General features: G+C 38.9%; 1 protein-coding gene across 1 annotated transcript in view; it reads right to left on the reverse strand.

Moving 5' to 3' along the window:
- Positions 1–15983, reverse strand: part of colec12 (collectin sub-family member 12) — a 38065-nt gene extending 22082 nt beyond the window's left edge. Inside the window, exons 1-2 of the mRNA XM_028441387.1 lie at positions 15607–15983; positions 11131–11181 (exon numbers count right to left, since the gene is read on the reverse strand). Of these exons, the coding sequence (XP_028297188.1) occupies positions 11131–11181; positions 15607–15682 (127 nt within the window). The 5' untranslated portion in view covers positions 15683–15983. The remainder of the gene's footprint in view (positions 1–11130; positions 11182–15606) is intronic.
- Between the last annotated feature and the right edge of the window lie 3110 nt (positions 15984–19093).

The raw sequence follows: 19093 nt of genomic DNA on the forward strand, positions 1-19093 counted from the left end.
ATACGCTCAGTGCACAATCCGTGGAGGATTTTTGGATGGCATGCTCAGAGGAGCACAGGTGGATTAAGAAACTCGCCTTTTATGTGCAGACGATGTTTCCCTCAACCTATACACGTGCACCAAGTTTTTCTTTTATGAACGCCATCAAGACGCACGTGAGGAACTGCATTAAGGCAGGCATACACTGAGCAGATTTTTGACTTGTGCGTCTATTTTTGGGATCAGGCCGACTCTGCTAAATCATGTGTCGTGCATCGTGTAGTATACATGGAGTCAGGAGAAGTTTCTGGTTTCTTCTTCTTCTGTTTTAATGGCGACGCTTCAGAGTTCTTCTTCTTCTTCTAATCTGTACGCTGCATTTCCGGAAACAAGACCCTGACGTGTCGTGTGTATGGACGTACAGTGTGAGCAGTCAGATCGTGTCAGAGTGTGGGTCCGCACAGTGTGAGAACATGAATCGTGAGCTGCGCACATTTGGACTCCGCAATTGAGTCGCACAGTTTGAGCTGGAGCTGAGTACAAGGATTGAAAGAATCACACAGTGTATCCAGCCTTTACGCACAAAAATCTGGAGAACTGCTCGCGGATTAAAGTGACATCCATGTCGCCAGACATCCAAAAGATTGTGACTGAAGGGAGATGCCAGTTTTCCCATTAAGTGAGTAGTCTTTCAAGTTTTATTAGTCACATTGTTGCTTTAATTTAGTAAGTAGTAAGTTCCTTTTCCCTTTTTTTAAATTCCTACCTAACGCCAGTTTGCGTCTGAAGTCAAGCAGATGCTGCTTTATATTATTTTATCATATTTTGTCCGTTCACAACGTTTAAATAAATGTTCTGAAATCTGTGGAATTGTCAATGTTTTTGTTATAAAAAAATAAAAAAAATAATATATATATATATATAATCTTTTTTATCAATGTCATCGGATGGGTTAGGTATTATTGGCCAGCGGGCCGGCAGTTGCCAACCTCTTGGTTAGGGTAACAAACAATACTTAGCCTTCATGACTCCTTATTCATGCTAAAGACAGGTTTCATGTCATAATAATGACAGTGTAATGTCAGCCTTTATGAATAAAACTTCAAGTAAAGTGTTACCAAAAACATTTACAGTATTAATGAACTTCCAAGATAATGACAATCATAATAATGTCATGCCATGTCATTTACTGAAATTCAGTTTCTGTGTATACCAATTTCCATTATATTTACATTATATTGGCTTTCCCTAACTTGATGTAATTACTGACAAAATAAATGTCTAAAAATTATGCCAACAACGCATAATAGAAATTAATTAAGATCATTTTACTAGTATTTTTTTTTCAATGCTTCAAAAGTCAAAACAGTATGAGATTTTGTAACATATCTCTTCCAAACACTTGCTACGCATTTACCCACCTGTGAAATTGAAAAATAAGCTGAAACTGTCTCATAATCAAAAAAAAAAAACATGTAGGTAATGGTGTATTTCAAGTCATATAGTCAATATTTTTGTTTGTGATCAATTGTATCTTTTTACAATGCCCTGCGATGGACTGGCGTCTTGTCCAGGGTGTACCCCCGTCTAGTGCCAGCGTGAGCCGTAGATAGACACCAACAGACCCTGAAATAGGATAAAGCGTTCCTGAAAATGGATGGATGGATGGATCGTTTTACAATATGAGGTAATAATTTGTTAATACATTTCTAAACTTTTGCTGTATTTTCTTACTAATGAAGTGTAAATAATAATTTTCTCATTGCTTTTTATCTCGTTAATTTTCTGGATTTGAATATTGAATTTAAAATAATGAATTTCATTTATTTCAAATAAAAAAATGTGCCTGTGATTATAATTCACAACAGGTTCTTGATTTTTTTTTTTTTTTTTACAGTCTCAGGCATACAAGTGTGCTTCAGATTCAGTGATTCCCTGCTGTGTTGACCCTTTGCAAGGCAGGATGGGACATCTGTGCTCCTGTAAACTGTTAACACAAAACTCCTGGGAATGATACCGCATGAGATCAGGAATCTGCGTCAGCAAAAACTGGCAGGCAAAGACTTTTTAAAAAGTGCAATTAGGTTTTATTATTCGTCCCACGGAAAGTAATAAAAGACAGCAGTGAAAGCAAGTGTATCAATTACTAGGGCTGTGTATGATATAATACGTACATATGTAATTGTAAACGTACGACACACTGGTTTTGTAGCTTTACAAGTAAATCTGACTTTAGTAGATAGAAATCAGCAGACTAGGTAATTGAAAGCATAGCATTCATTTTAATAAGCTAATGTAGTTATTGGAATATTTTCCCTTTGGAGTAAATGTACAGTTCCCTAGATTAATATAATATTTCTATTCTCAGCTTCCACTCACACCTCCAACATTTCGGTCACATGAGCAAAAAAACCTCCTTTCAACAGGGCGGTTCTCATCATTTGCACCTGTTGTCATCTACAAGGTAGTCTTTGTAAAATGAACCACACATACGCACGACAAACACCGCGTGTAATCTACTTATGTGTGCACCTAACGCAGCGCTCTCTATTTAGGGTTAGTGATCAATGGCCATCAAAGTACACCATTCACTAAACTTAAAGGAAACACAATGAATTATGTTTGGTAAAGGTCGAAAGTATTTGCAAATTGAAATTAAGCTGGATGAAGAGACTATTGAAAAAGTGAATGAAATACATTTTTTAGGGGTCATAATTGATCATAAAGTGAACTGGAAATCTCACATTAGTCGTTAGGAGCAAGGTTTCAAGAAGTATATCAATAATTAGGAGAGCAAGACAAGTTTTAAATCATAAGTATCATAAGTATACATACGGTATGCTCTATGGTTCACTAGTCAACAACAGTTCAGCCACTCAACATACAAATACATTTTTTGTAGGGTCCAAATTATTAAAATTTCAAGATTTGGTGGATTTACAGACTGTATAAACTCCATATAGGGCAAAGTGCAATAATCTACCTGAAAATGTAGAAAAGTTATTTACTCAGAGGGAAGGAGGGTATATGTTGTGAGGAAAACTACATTTCATAATACCATTGATACATAGTAGGAAGAAAGGTTTTTGTGTTTCTGTACAAGGGGTGAAACTGTGAAACAGCTTCAATGAGCAGCTCAAGGAATGTCCAAATATTAAACAATTTAGGAAAAGATTTAAAGAAATTATTTTTCAACGTTATAAAAATGAAGGAAAATGAGTTGGTTTAGCTTTAATTTTTGTTGTCAACATATTGTTTGAATGTATGAAGATATACTGTATGTGCTTGTTATGTAAGAAAATAGATCAAACCAAAGGAAGTAAGCTATTGCATTAAGACTTTGGAAGAGGGGGCGGGAATTAGTAAGTGTTAAACTTCATCCCACTTCTTTTCGGTTAGCGGGGAATTTTTCTGTTTACTGTGGATTATTGTATTATGTTGTATATACTGTACACTTTTTCATTGTGTGCTTGAAATAAAACTAAAACTAAACTAAATGAAACTTAATTAACATGTTTTAGAATACTTGTGTCAAACTCAAGGCCTGGGGGCCAATTCTGGCCCTTTCGAGCATCAAATTCCACAGTCAGTCCCAAAGTGTTTTTTATCCTTGTGTTTTCCCACCATATCTTAAAGACAATTCTTCAAAAACATTGGTTTTTCCCACTCATTCTGCATTCAAACTCCTGTTGATATCTTTATGGCTCAGGCTTTGCAGGTGTATTTATAACGAATAGGTTTGGTATTTGCAGAAGCAGAAGAAAAAAAAGCAACTTTTATTTTAACAACTATGGTTGACACGCATGCATTAAGAAAAAACATGGAAGCCATAAAACACTTTATTGGTGCAAGTATAGAATCATAGACCCCCTGGCTCCGCCTACACATGTTCCCATGGCTGGTATGAGGTCATTTCACGTAAAACAGGACCGCGTGAGCACAAGGAGAGAGAGAAAGAAAGATGGAGAGGGGGAAAGGAGGATCATCTATCTTTTCTCTCACATATCTTTACAAACCAATTAAGTCAAGTTTGCATGTTTGACGTTAACCTGAGATCTGCCAAAGTTATTTAATCTGTCATCATTCCTTCTAAAAACAACAATACCAAAAGTTGTGCCCAAATAAACGTTCTTTCAACAATTACATACACAGATTTGGTGTTTTAACCTCCACAGTTGAAAAGGAGAGTAAATATAATATAATTGTTTCATTCCTTCAGTTTGTCTTCATCCAGCATAATGCAAAATGAGTTATGGTTTGGAAAACCAACAACGACGAGAGGCGCAAAAGGAAAACAAAGTGTCAAATTTGGTTAATATTATGACGATAGCACCAAGGTTGTTGCAGCACATTTGTCCCATCTCGAGGTAAACTTTCCTGATGGGAAACCTGGAGCTGTCTGTGGGTTAAAATGACTTTTTAAACATGTGCATTTATATACATTTTATATGCTTGCGTAGGCATGAAACTTTATGTAAAGTGCAACAGTGCATTAATATCATTTGGGCACTGTGCAAGTCCGTTTTTCCACTAATCAGCTAAAGCTAAATGCATGTATAAAGTGGCTGTCAGAGGATTGGCTGGTTAGATTATTGTTTTAACAAGTAGTTACCGTAACACATTAGCCTGTGAGAGTACATAGCCCACCCAGTTTGATCTCAAGTAGGCTGAACCAAAAAAACTACACATTTTAGGAAGAACAAAGAGCAATTTCAACATTATTGTACCCAAGTTTGAATATTCTCAAAAATTGAATAATAATATGTGGGATTATTTGCAGAAATTGTCAGTGTTTGTACAAACAGTTGCTAATCAAAAATGACTGCAATTGCACCCTGGTTTTACAAAAAGGATATTTGCATAAATAATCTATTATGTGAAAAGTTTTCATCTCCAACAATATGACGTGAGGATTGTAAAGTTGCACATGCTAGAATAAACAGCAACTTTTCACAACATTTAGCAACAAACCATGTTTAAAAAACGCATGTGAAATGTTTTGTTACTTTTGACCAGATGTACAGCAATATTTGTAATATTTTTCCCTCCTAAATAATGTTAATGTTAAATCTAAATGTTAAATATTAAATCTAAATCTAACTACTAAATGTTAAATCTAAATGTCAGCTAAATATTGAGCTAATGTGCAAACACACCGTTTAGATTTAGATTTTAACATTTAGATTTACTATTTAGATTTAGATTTTAACATTTAGCGTTTAGATTTAACATTTAGATTTACCATTTAGATTTAGATTTAACACTTAGCATTTAGATCTAACGTTTAGCATTTAGATTTAACATTTAGATTTAGATTTACTAATTACATTTAACTGTTAGCATTTAAATTTAACATCTATATGTAACATTTAGATTTAGATTTAACATTTAAATTTTACATTGACATGATATATTTACAAGTAAAAAATCACAAATTTCAAAAATATTGCTGTAAATCTGGTCAAAAGTAACATAAATTATAAATTCACATACATTTTGTAAACGTTGCTTGTTGCTAAATGTTGCAAAAGTTGCTGTTTATTTTGGCATGTGCAACTTTACAATCGGCGCCCCATACAACAATGCTTTTGCGTCACGTCTGCAGAAAAGCTTAGCGTCACCAACCTTTGTTTGAGCTCTGAAATCCTGTTGATTCAAATCAAAGCAATCCCCTGCACAAAGTTTGGTGTTGCAAAATATAAGAAAGAAATCAAGCACATTAAATAACAGTGAGTTATTACACTGCCCACTATTAGGCAACTCAGTGCGGGAATCACGCATGCGACTGAGTGATTGCAGTGTTTACTTTGGAGCAGTCGTACAGATGTGAACACACAACCACATGTCTGACTGGAAATAGTTATTAAGGACACTGTGGAGCTAAGTAAATGGAAAACATTTCAATCTGTTGTGTAACACACGGACATCCTCAAGTATTAGCACAAATACAGGAATAAACAGCTGCGACAAATGCACAGAGCTGACTGTTGATTTTGTAAAAGTGTATAAAACCAAACGTATTCCAAAACAATGATAACACAGAGCAACATGGACAATGTTCTCCAGAAGATTTCCACTGTTTATCCCAAATCGTCTGAGACTGTTGGCTGAAGACCGATTCAGACACTTTCACTTTTGAATGTGTGTTGTTCCTGCAACTGAGCCAAAAATGTGGAGTCTGACAAACATTCTTCATTGGAGAGAAAACAGCTCGCAGATGACAGCTGCTTTTAGAAGTGGGATTTAAACTGAGTGACTGACGTATGCAGTAGTGTTTAAGGACGTTGGTTTCAGTCACAACACCTCCACTCACATAAACGACAGAGATAAACGCCAAAAGGAGTGTTTTCTCTCAATGATGCCCCTTCAAAGATGTCTTTATTACAAGGAAACGTTTCACCTTGGTTTTTGAGGGTTTCTCGTGTGATTTAGTTGAAGGTTGAATAAAGCACACAGTCTCCAAGGCAGCTCAAGGGTCATGATGTGTTTTTCTGGTGTTGCTTCCTCCTCAGGATTTTATTTTGAAATCTAAACTGCACCAGAGCCAACTTCCAGTTATTTGATAACCAAAAATATTGACAAATGGGAGCGAAACCCCAACAAAAGTGGACTTCTCACCCCCGGGGATGTGTATTTACATTGCCCCGTCCCCTTCCCCCAACTGAACCCTAATTACTTTTTCAGCTGCAGGCATGGCGTTCTTCATCTTCAAATAGCGAGAAAATAAGGACAAACAAACCACATCACCTCAGAAACCACTGAAAACTACATATCCTGGGCCTCGATTTTCCATGATTGTGGAAAAGCGATGGAATCTACGTAATTCCCTGACTGAAGGGGAAAAGGCTAGATTGTTGGTTTCATATTTTTCTTTCAAAATATATTTTTTGAAAACGAAATCAATCAAAATTGACAATGAAAATACCCTCACATGCATGTTTTGGCACATCACTCACACTCATCCTCAGAGAAATAAATCATACTGCAAAACGGCAATAAAATTGCCAATCTGGAGGAAGACATCTGTTGTCTTTCTGATGAAATAAAAAAAGTAGTGTGAGCTTCTCAACAAATACACAAATACAACCCATCAAACACTTGAACAGTCATAGCTTCTCTCACAATTTCTTTTAACTTTCAACTGTCAACTTCTCACAACAACGACACGTTGCCCTGGGACGACCCAGGTCCACAACTGTCCTGCTCCACGTCGTGTCAACCTCAATGGACTGAAGTCAGTTGATAGGAATCCACAGAAAAGTCAAACCCACTGAATTGCGTTCTTTAAAAACTTCATTGGCTTTCTGTAAAATCTAGAATATAATCTAAAATCATCCTGTTAGCATACAAAGCTCTCAATCACTATGCTTACATGCAGTCAATATCAGGGTTAAGGTCAATATTCGGGTTTCTGAAACATTAGGAATAACCCGTTTACATGTGTAACGTCTGGACGTACGAACAACGTCATGACGCAAAGACGCATCATTTCCTGCTTCTTCTTCCTGTATCTAAAGACAACAACAACAGCAGCAGCAGCAGCACACGGCAACACACCTCTGTGCTTTCTACCGTCAACAAAAGACACTACATTCATGTTGTTCACCACACTAATGAAGTAGTCAGTTTCCTCCTCGCTGCAAAAGTGTGGCGTGGTGCTGTGTGCCTTCGCCATGCTTGGCTCTGCTTCTTGTTTACTTCCGGTAGGCTGCGTGCCGCATATAAGAACTTACTCAAAAGACCAAGAATCCTTGAGAATAGAACATGCGCAGATTGCTGAACGCAAATTAATGTTCCTTTCGTTGGGGATATGCCGATATGTGTTTACATGACCAAAATTTCGGGTTAGAAAAGGAGTATCCCAGGGGTCATATTCCGGTTTTTGACGGTGTTTACATGACTTTGCGTGACTGGGTTATTGCTAATATTCTGGTTATGAATGGGTTATAGGCCGCATGTAAACGTAGTGATTGATCAAGCTCCAGTACATCTTAAAGACCCGTTAGTGCCCTATTGTCCAGACACTTCCCTACCAGTCTGCTGGCTGATGTTTCTAATGGACATTTTGAGAGCAAAGGCAAGGGAGTTGCATTGACCAGTACTTCTTACGAAGCAACCAGTCAAATCAGTCAATAGAAGTTCACAGTGCGTCAGCACCATGTCACTGAAGAGGTTTGTACAACCACAGAAATGCCGGTGGAGGACTCTACCCAGCCACAGAGAACTACAAAGAGATCAGAGAGCAGACACTTCCTGGGGAGAAAAAAGAACTCAGGGCACAGACCGTGTGATACAGGAGAAAGTGGAAAACTCTTGATCACCCTGTAGCTAGCCACCTTTGATGAAGGTGTCTAGTAAGGCTGAAACATCCCCTGATTCAAAGGAACACGACTACCGAAGATGCGCTCCAAATTTGACATCCCATTACTGAGACACAGCTCTTACGTCACTCTGAAATGGTAAACCTCATGTGATGACCATCTTTTGGCACAAAGGACGGTTTAACATCACGTCCCGTGTTTAATGATTCCTTGAGTAACATTTACAGTAAGTTCGAAAATCTAATGATCAACCATGGCCTACACTTTGGTAAGATGCTAAAATGCATCAAACCCTCGTTATGAGAGTAAACTGCTTTGTTCTGCTGACCTGCAGCCAACCTCTGGGTCTGTGAGCAGAAATCCCAGTGGAGCGCTGGCCTCCATGACGCAGAGCTATCAACTCAGTCTGGGATCTAAAGCTGTCAGTCTGACACTGGTAGATCAAGGATTGATGACCTTGAGCAACAATAGTATTCAAAGATCTAACACCTTTTTTACATTTTTATCTCAAAGTCATTCTATTGTTATTTAGCAAGCAAAGAAGGAGTTTGAACTAGTAGCCGACAACTGGAATAAGATAATTTTGTCATCTTTTTTTTGTCTTACTTCATTGTTTGTTCCCTCTGCGTCTTCTCCCTCTTTCCGACCCCAACTGCTCTTTATTGAAAACACCAGTGAATAATCTTTCATTACGGCAACAGGACACAAAGTGCATGCATACGTGCCCTGGAGGGGGTTGTAAGAAACAGGCAGGCATTCTGAAAACATTCTTCCTCGGTAATAAACCCCCTGGAAATTAAAACCACTCGCTGTTTTGTTCCCTAAAATAAGTCACGGCAAAGAATGCGACTTCATGGCTTAAAATAAAACCTTTGACAAATGGTTCCCCCACGAGCCAGATTTAAACAAAAGCTCACTACCAAAAAGTGATAAAACATTACTCCTCAGTTGGAGATACAGGAAAAAAAGAACAGCTGTAAAACACAGAAAATATCTTTCTGTGAAGTCAGACTGCATTTTTCTCTCTTTCCAGACCCTTCTTTTTTACCCTGGTCTTTTGCTGACACAGCACAGGCCTGGACCATGAAGTCTTTTACACTCCGCTGCCAATACTCCTTCACAGTATATACGTTAGCTTTGAATAAACTTCCAACGTGGTTGCAGGAAACAGATCAGCATATTCTCCTATTTTACACACTTGCAGTGATGGCTTGCTGCAAAGCAGATGTGGTAAGTTTGTGGTTGCTTTGCTATTTGCTCCAGATATGAAGGGAATGAATCCACTTTAGAGGTGTATTGTTCAATCAATGCGCCAACTTGTACAATACTACACGGTCGAGTAGAAGGAATGACGCAGAATCATTATGCTCAAACTTAAACAGTCATCGTCTCGCGCAATAGTTCACAAATGTTTTTGGCTCAAGTACCCCTCCCCCCGCCGCCCCTTTTTATCCAAGCACAACATTTTGCTCAGAATTATGTGAAAAAACAACTATAGAGCATAATGATGGAATGAATGAGTGATAACACACATTTTAAAGAATCTCAATTTGAAAATAAGAGGAAAGAAACAGTATTTAGTGCCTCCTGAATACATTTTTATCATTTCCAGTCATCTCCCCCCTGATGTGGGACCAAGACTTGTATTTTCAGTTCATGTTCTTAATCAAGATCATTTTGTATGTTTTTTGTGTCATTCTGTGCATTTTGTTGTTGTTTGTCTGTTCCTTTTATTATTCAGTATATTTTTATCTTATTTTTGTTTTTGTGTGTTATTGGTACTATTTAAATCATTCTATCTCGGTGTGTGTGTTTTTGGTGTCGTTTGGTTGTTTCATAAGCTGTTATGTATGTTTCTCTGCTTCTTTGGTGTATTTCGTAGTGATCTTGTGTATTTTTCTCTCATTTATTGTGTCTTTGTTGTCGTTTTGTGTGTTGCTGATAATGGCACGTTTTTTTCTCTCTTTTTGTGTATTTTGTGGTTGTTCGTCTGTTCTATTTTTTCTCTTATTTTGTGTTATTGTGCCATTTTGTGAGTTGTTCATGGTAATATTTTGCATGATTATCATTTTTAACTAATAATAAACATTATAAAACCCCATATTTTTTAATGCTTTCATTTGTTAATTTTCCTCTCTCTCCGTCTCAAGTACCCCCTATAATGGCATCGCGTACCCCCACTTTAGAAACACTGGTCTAGCTAGCTAGGTAGGTAAGTAGATATATGTGTGGGTAGGTTGCTGTGTATTTATAGTTGGTAGACACAGTTGATAAGTAGGTACCACTTTAAATAAATTGTAATGATAATCATTTTTTTTTTTTAGATTAGTTTTAAAAGGTTTTTTTTTGCTACATTCTGGAAAAATATAAAACTGCTGAGGTGTAATAACACTTACTCAGATTTATTTAGACATCTGAAAAGTGCAGCTCCAGAAACATTCATTTATTTTATGAAAACAGAAACCAGGAAATGACTGAAACTTATTTAAAGTTTGTCGTTTTAACATCTAACCAAGGTATTCTGTTCTGCTTTGTGTTGGCTGATACAAAAGTACACTGATGGTGATAACTGTACAAAGTCATCCATTGGTCAGGAACACCCAGGATGTGGTGGCTTGCTATTGTACTCCACTGCAGGGCAGTAAAAATGAACAGGGGGGGCCAGAAGTAAGCGTTTCTGGGAAATAAAGTGCAGCCTCGGTTCAACATGTGATTATTGTCAATGGGCCACAGCCAAGAAAAATACTACGCCACAAATGAACAGCACTGTGATGAAGCATATGAAGGAAAATGAGTGAATGTAGAAGTCTAAGGGCAACTTTCTACTCACCAAACCTCTTGTAGCCAAAGGACTGAACCTCCTCCTCATCAGCAAAGTCGTCTGTAATGAAATCAGAGAAAGAAAGTTGTTTAAAGGACAGATAGAGAATAAAATGTTTTTCAGCTTTGAAAAACACTGAAGTGACAGTTTAACCTTTAACCATTAGCTCATTCACTGCTAATATGAGTACCTACAATCACAGGAAGATAGTTAGGTTTGTTAGTATTGTAGGTATGGACAGTAGGTAAGTAGGAAGTTGTGTAGGTAGGTAGGTACAGTAGGTAAGTAGGGACAGTCATCCTCGGACAAGACTTCAAAGTTCTGCTGCTGGTGTATAAATCTGTGAATGGTTTTGGTCCAGAATACATCAGTGAGGTGTTAGTCAGGTCTGAACCCAGCAGGTCTCTCAGATCTATGGACACAGGTCAGATAGTGGAGCCCAGAGTTCACAGTAAACATGGTGAGGCTGCTTTTAGTTGTTATGCTGCAAAGAAGTGGAACAAACTGCAGCAGAGCTGACGTCAGCATCTAATGTGCACATTTTTTAATCAAAGTTAAAGGCACTCTTTATCTCTGCTGCCTATGACAATCAATTTACTGTTGATTTGATGTTTTAATAGTTGATTTTAAACAATGTTTAATGCTCTACTGTTTTTTTTATTATTATTATTTTATTTTAACAGTTTAGCATTTTCTGTTGCTCTTTTAAATAATGCAAAGCACATTGAAATGCTTTGTGAATGAAATGCGCTCTACACATAAATGTGCCTTGCCTTGGGACAGTTGGTAGTAAGGGTGTTGCAATCTGACAATATCAGATCATCAAGGATAAAAACATGACAACGACCTGCCAAATCAGAGATTGTAGAACCGTTTGTAGTGCACAATTTATCCCTCACAATGCCGTATCTCTGACACATGTCTGTGGTCCATACAGAGCACATCCAAAGGTATTTTCTCTGGCAAATCACACCATTTACTACTCAGGCTCATGTTAGTGCTACAGACACACCGAAGAATTACGGTAATCAGAGCGCCTCAATCACCGCAAAAGTACCACGACTTAAATTATCTTTTATCCCGTTTTTCCTTTTAGGACAATGGTTTTAAGTAGGTGAATTGTCTCCCACAATTTTGGACACTGGGACAATTTTGGACATTGTAGGACTGATAATTTAGGATACGCTGTACAATGTAGTACAATTTGGGACAATGTAGGACAATTTCAGACAGTGTAGGACAATTTGAGACACTCTGGGACAATGTAGGACAATTTGGGACAATATGGGACAATGTAGGACAATGTGGGTCACTCTGGGACAATGTAGGACAATTTCGGGCACTATGGGACAATTTACAACAACTTGGACCAATTTTGGACTCTCTGGGACAATTTGGGACACAATGGGACAATGCAGGACATTGTAGGACTGACAATTTAGAACACTCTGTACAATGTAGCACAATTTGGGACACTATGGGACAATGTAGGACAATGTGGGTCACTCTGGGACAATGTAGGACAATTTGGAACACTCTGGGACAATGTAGGACAATGTGGGTCACTCTGGGACAATGTAGGACAATTTCGGGCACTATGGGACAATTTACAACAACTTGGACCAATTTTGGACTCTCTGGGACAATTTTGGACACTCTGGGACAATGTAGGACAATTTGGAACACTCTGGGACAATGTGGGACAATTTTGGACATTGTAGGACTGACAATTTAGGACACTGTACAATGTAGCAAATTTAGGACACTCTGTACAATGTAGCACAATTTGGGACAATGTAGGACAACTTGAGACAATGTAGGACAATTTGAGACACTCTGGGACAATGTAAGACATTTTTGGACAATATGGGACTCTCTGGGACAATGTGGGACAATGTGCTGCATACCACAAGAAACCGCCGCAGCAGAAAAAACTGGCCTATGGCAGAAAAAAAAACTGCCACGGCACTTTTAGTTCATGCCGTCTCTCCAAAACTGTTGTTGACTGTATTTAGATCATTTTTTACTATGTTTCTTACATAAGGGACAGAAAGACTGAGGGGCAAACTATAGTTACATTGCATTTACAAAAATACAAGTTTGCCAGTATAAGTGGTCGACTCCTCTGCTGTAATAAACATTCTACGCAATCTGCTTCCCACTTGGAGCCGAAATAAGCAAAAGATTGTGTGACATCCATTATTTTCGAAGTCAATTGACGTGATGTACTTTTGGTCATTTGGTGTGGAGTCCTTGTCCTCCGTTCGTAAGAAAAACAGGATCCCTTTGGTCCTTCCCTGAACAGCCTATTTTCTCCATCCGCGTGTCTTTAGTTGTGGGTAAGGACACTCGTAAAGGTCCTGTTTTAGCAGAACTCACCACACGAGGGCAGCATGGAGGCTACACTGTAAACTACTCCACCCTATTGTATGGGGATGCATGAGGAAAATGAATGATTTCCCTCCTTTGGGAAAATTTACGTTTCACAAGTTTCAGAATGTGCTGTCTGCCTCTGACTGTTTACAATGGACAAGTCCCATATGTTGAAGTTAGCTTAGCACATAGCAGTGCTGACTGAGCACGGTGGAAGGGTTTGTTAATAGGTCGACAAATAATGTCCCACAATCATCTTTATACAGACAGTTTTACAGTGGACACTTTTCTTCTTTGATTTATGTGAACACGAAGTGGATTTTCCAGAGTGGAACATTCAAAAAAGCCACATTGTTAGTTCCTATAAAGGTAAATAACACTTTAGGAGAATAATGATGTAAGAACACCCATGTGCATGTTCTCGTCAACTAATGATTTCCAAAACCACAAAGCAGCTTTAAAAATCCCAAAATCGTCCTCAAACTACCCCAGGACCTGATTAGTAGTTACATTAAGTCTTAGATTCTTTGAAACAACTCTAGCCAATTCGTTAACGTACAATATTTACTTTTTACCTTCAACCCAGACCACCCAAACTGCTACCGTAATTACTTTGACCTACCTCAGAGAGAGGCAACAGTTGGCCCGTGGGCTAGAAAACACACAAAAGTAATGAAAATAACACAAAATGACTAAAACAAACTCAATTAAACCACAATAAAAATACACACAATGACCCCAGACATACAAAACAACAACAAAACTACATAAAATGTTCCAAAAACACACAAAATGACAACAATAATGCACAAAACGACAACAAAAAATACACAAATCATTCCTGTGTTAATGATCAGAATGGCTATTATTCTAAATGCCGACATGAATGTTGATAATGTGGCCGTTAGATCATACACAATCACGTTTGTGGCCCCTGTTGTGATAAAAGTGTGCCATCTGCTACGTCTGAAATATGAATATAACTTTTTCTCTTGTCATCATCACTCTGCGAAAAACACTGGCTGAAATTGTGATGGTTTACAACTTTACACTACATGTGACAAACTCAAGGCCCGGGAGCCAAATCTGGCCTTTTAGACCATCCATATTGGCCTGCAGGAGAACATAAAAAAGACACTAAAAACGTGAATTCTTGTGTAAATGACCAAATAATTCAGTTGTAGCTCTCTCAGCTCTTCTAAATACACATTTAATCAAACTCCACAATGTTTGGAGGATCTCATATTGTTCAAAGGAATCCATTTTCCTGAAATGATTTCTTCTGTTTTTCACAAAATCCACTAAATTTAAAATGTAAAATCCTGCAGGGACTGATATCTGTCACTTATTGCGTGGATTTTGTCGGCGTCTCACATACTTTATGGATCATTTAGATCTCAAAGTGCCACTCGGGGAAATCATTGTTGAAATTGCTCGTTTTCCTGCCTAAAATCTGTGGCCCACTTAAGATCAGACTACTTTATATTTGGCCCCTGAACTAAAATGAGTTTGACACCCCTGGTTTAGACAATGTGTTCTCAAGCTGAAGTCCAGGGATCAGTGAGTCATGTATGTGGAGTTTGTTTATACATTATATAATGCATAAAGTAAAGAACTGTTATTAAGGTAAATACATGGAGCCCAAAACTCTGATATAGAAAACATCAATTGCTCAACTTCTAACAATCCTGTTAGAGACTAAAAGCTAGAAATTTTTTGCTTTTATCTTCAAAGGCATGCAACATGTCTTTGTTTTTTCTGCAACTCCTGCATGTTGGTTGTTTTTTTTTTTTTTTGTTTTTCGTTTTTTTTAAGAAATAAAACCTACTTCTATGTTGAGTGTAAAGCTGCAGACAAACTTTGGGAATCACAGAGTTAAAGGACCGAAGCTTTGTGGATAAACACTGACTCCCCTGTATGTTGGTGTTTGATGTGTTGCAGTCAGAGGACAGATGCAAACACAGTCCTGATGGAAACCAGATGTCAGACGTGAACTGGAGCCCACACGTTTCTCCAGTACAGGACTAAAATAAATAAATACATAAATAAAAACCCGAGGAACCCTGCAGGTCCAGGAGTAGAAGAACCTCCACTAGGTCGATGAGGACTTACCTTTCATTGTGGTTTGGAAAAGTGCGCCGGTGAAAAGCTGCTGGTTGGATTCACGCTCACAGCATCGCTTTGGCATCGATCCTAAAGTCCTGCTTTCTGGAATGTGCGTCAATCACTCCCCAAAAAAAAAAAAAAAACCATCAAAGCTCCATGTGTGTTTCTCTGCAGGTCATCGCCTCTTTGTGCACGACTTTAAAAGAAAGAAAGAAAACGTAACAGTACGAACAAAAAGTTTGCTCGAGTGTTATTTGTTGTTTCTCCCTTTAGATGGTGGAGCTCAGAGAAGAACCCAGAGAAAGCCTCAAAGTGAAGGAATCTGAACGTGAGAGGAAGTGCTGCTGCTGCTGCTGCTGCTGCTGCTGCTCGGGAAACCACGTGTTCGCCACATCTGTGCGCAGATGTGAGGGGGATACGGGAGAGGGGCGGGGCCACGGGGCTACGCTCGGACCTGGATCAGGGCTGTTTTAACTCCATCAAGGATATTAGAATACATCCGGGATATTTACTTACAATGTTAAACACACACAAAAAGCTGCATGGCCATAATTTAATCAACATTTATTTACTCCTTGTCTGCATATTCTATCAACACAGTGGAATGTGTGTGTGTGTGTGTGTGTGTGTGTGGCAGCTATGCATGTTTTAACAAAACAAACAAATACATTTATTTTGTTCCCCCGTACACCAAAAACATGGACACTTTACCCCTCTTCAAATCCAGACTCAAAACAAATCTCTTTCAATCTGCCCACTCTCGGTGTTTACTGTTTTAATGTATTACACTGTTTTAATTATTGTTTTTATTACTTATATTACTGATTTTATTGTAAAGTGTCCTTGGGTGGCCTGAAAGGCGCTTTTAAATAACATGAATTATTATTATTATTATTATTATTATTATTATTATTAAGGGTAAGCTAAACTTGATAAGATGGGAAAGATATAAAAAGTCAGTGCAGTGTTATGAGGGGGGGACAACAAGGGAGAGGGAGTTATGGTGGGGCATTTAAAAGTAATTGGCTCTAAGCTATTTTGGTTGTACTGAAAGTATAATGTGATGGTACTAATGTGAATATTGTGCAGTTGGGTTTAATCTACTGTGCCAGTCTACTGTTATACATAGAGTGATTTCAAAAGTTTAGTTGGGAACAACTTGTCTAAAATTAAGCCCCAATGAGAGCTTTCCTAATATGCAAGGCATGACAGTGTATCTGCCACCGCCACCAATGTGCGTGCAGGAGTCGCTATTGTGAACCATAGAGACCCCAAAAACCCACAGGAACAGCCAAGCAGGCAGCACTCGACGGGAACAGGAGGTCTGAGTCACCACACCCATGGGGCCGTGCTGCCCCCAAATTGTCACACAGATCCCAAGCCAAGCACCACCCCACACACACCCATGACCCAACAGCATATCCCCCAGTGGAGGGCCAGGGGCACCCCCCACCTGAGACCACAGAAGAACTGCCGAAAACCTCACCCAGAGGGCAACTAGCACCGCGCCAGCCCCGCAGTCAGCTGGCACCCACCAGCGGCCAGGTCCCAGGACCAGCCGAGGGACACCGGAGGGAGACGCAAGCCACCCCACCAGCACCAGGGAGCCCGAGCTGACCTTCCCAGAGAGATCCAGATAACCTCCTAGTCCCATGCTTTCCCCCATGTTGCGCCAACCAGTGACAAGTCCATAAGCCAACTGTCAGGAGTATGCACCCAAAACTTCTGGCCCAGTGTTTCACTACCCAACACACCCTAGCCCTGGCATAACACTCAGGGAGGCCAGCGGGGCCGACCAACGTGGACCAGCCAGGCCAGAGAGCACACGCTTGCCTCACGCATCCACATCAAACCCCTTCTTCTAGTCAAGGCCCAGCAGCACCATGCCCCACCACCCAGCCCTCCACACACCAGCCCACCACACATAGCACAGGAAACCAGCTGCTGCACCAGAGAATGGGCTGATCCAACACCAATATGGCTGCTGAAGGGGGAACGCCAACTGCCCAAGGAAGCCAGCTAGAGCACCCCAATGGGCCCATTAATCAGCTCACAGCACTCAGCAAACCACAGGTTTAGTCACTCTTTAACCAGAGCTGGAACACCCATGTTTTATAGTTGGCCTGCATGTTTCCTGCAGCCCAACAGTTGAATATCACATATCCCTTTTCTATGGGCGTCACCATAGTCCTTTGTATTCAGCAACAAGCTGACACCCTTGTGGCATTGACTCAAAATAAAACGTCAAAATTCAAACACATGAGGTTAAAGTGAAAGAAGTGGGAGCTAAACGTCCTCTCAGTAGGAATGTGTCCTGGCTCTCTGATGAAATGTGAGGGGGGCTTAGAGTGAAAGGGTCTTATTTTCTTATCTCTTTACCGCTAACTCATCTTCTTTAAAAAATGTGCCCTCTTTGCATGCTGTGACCCAGAAAATGGGATCCTTTCCCGGTAATAATTAAAACCAGCCAGAACTGACGGCCAACTGACACCTCCAGCATCTGGATTGTATAACTCAGCAGCAAAAATTGTGCATCTAACGTTGTTTTCCCATTGACAATCCACACAAAAAACGGATGACTGTCTAAGAAGACTCTTGCAAGCATGCAGAACTTTAAATAGGACAGAATGTAAATCATCAGCTACACAAACAGAAGTCTGAGACTTGGACTAAATTTCCACAATTTCAGCTTTTCAAGATTATTCCATCACATTTATTCCTGGATCATGATTGAGGATGTTAGTCCAGGAAAGTGTTTCTCATAAAACCACCAACACCGCTTATTGTAGTTCAAATGAACAGTACTAACAATATGATGCAGCTTTTTAAAATGTGTTGGTTTTTTAAGCGTAATATAAGGTTCTACAGGAAGAAAGAAAGATCAGTAAATTTATTTATTTTATTCCGAAAACAAAAGTACATCAGATCCAACTTCCTGTCTTTTCATACAACTGTACACTTGACAAATCTGAGAAAATCAAAGTCATTGGTATTACTACTCACTTGATTGAAACAAAGGTAAGGACAAGTTTAGAAAATATAATGTTTTACAGGAGTTCAGGCAAAATTTGTTTTTTTTATAAAAGGAAATAAATTACTGGTATGTTGCAATGGGTTAGATTTAAGAATCAGAAATACTTTGTTTATCCCAGTGGAAATTACTTACAGAAGCTAGAAAAATATTACAAATAAAAAGAATAAACACTAAAGAAAAGAAAAAAAGAAAGAAAGAAAAACCTACATAATTCAGTCGAAGACTGGTATTTAAAGGGGACATATTATGAAAAATCCACTTTTTTAATCACCTACAGTATGAGGTAACTTGAGTGTCTACCGGCACACAAAATGTGAAATAATAATAATAATTTTTTTTGTGGTCTTTTTAAGTCTTACAACACAGAGAAAATTGCTCCATTTCAAATTTTCCAGATTTGTGATGTCACAATTCAAATCCGTCCCCTCCGCTGGTAACTCCACCCATGGACTCCACCTT

Source organism: Gouania willdenowi, unplaced genomic scaffold (assembly GCF_900634775.1).
Source record: "Gouania willdenowi unplaced genomic scaffold, fGouWil2.1 scaffold_228_arrow_ctg1, whole genome shotgun sequence".
Lineage (NCBI taxonomy): Eukaryota > Metazoa > Chordata > Actinopteri > Blenniiformes > Gobiesocidae > Gouania > Gouania willdenowi.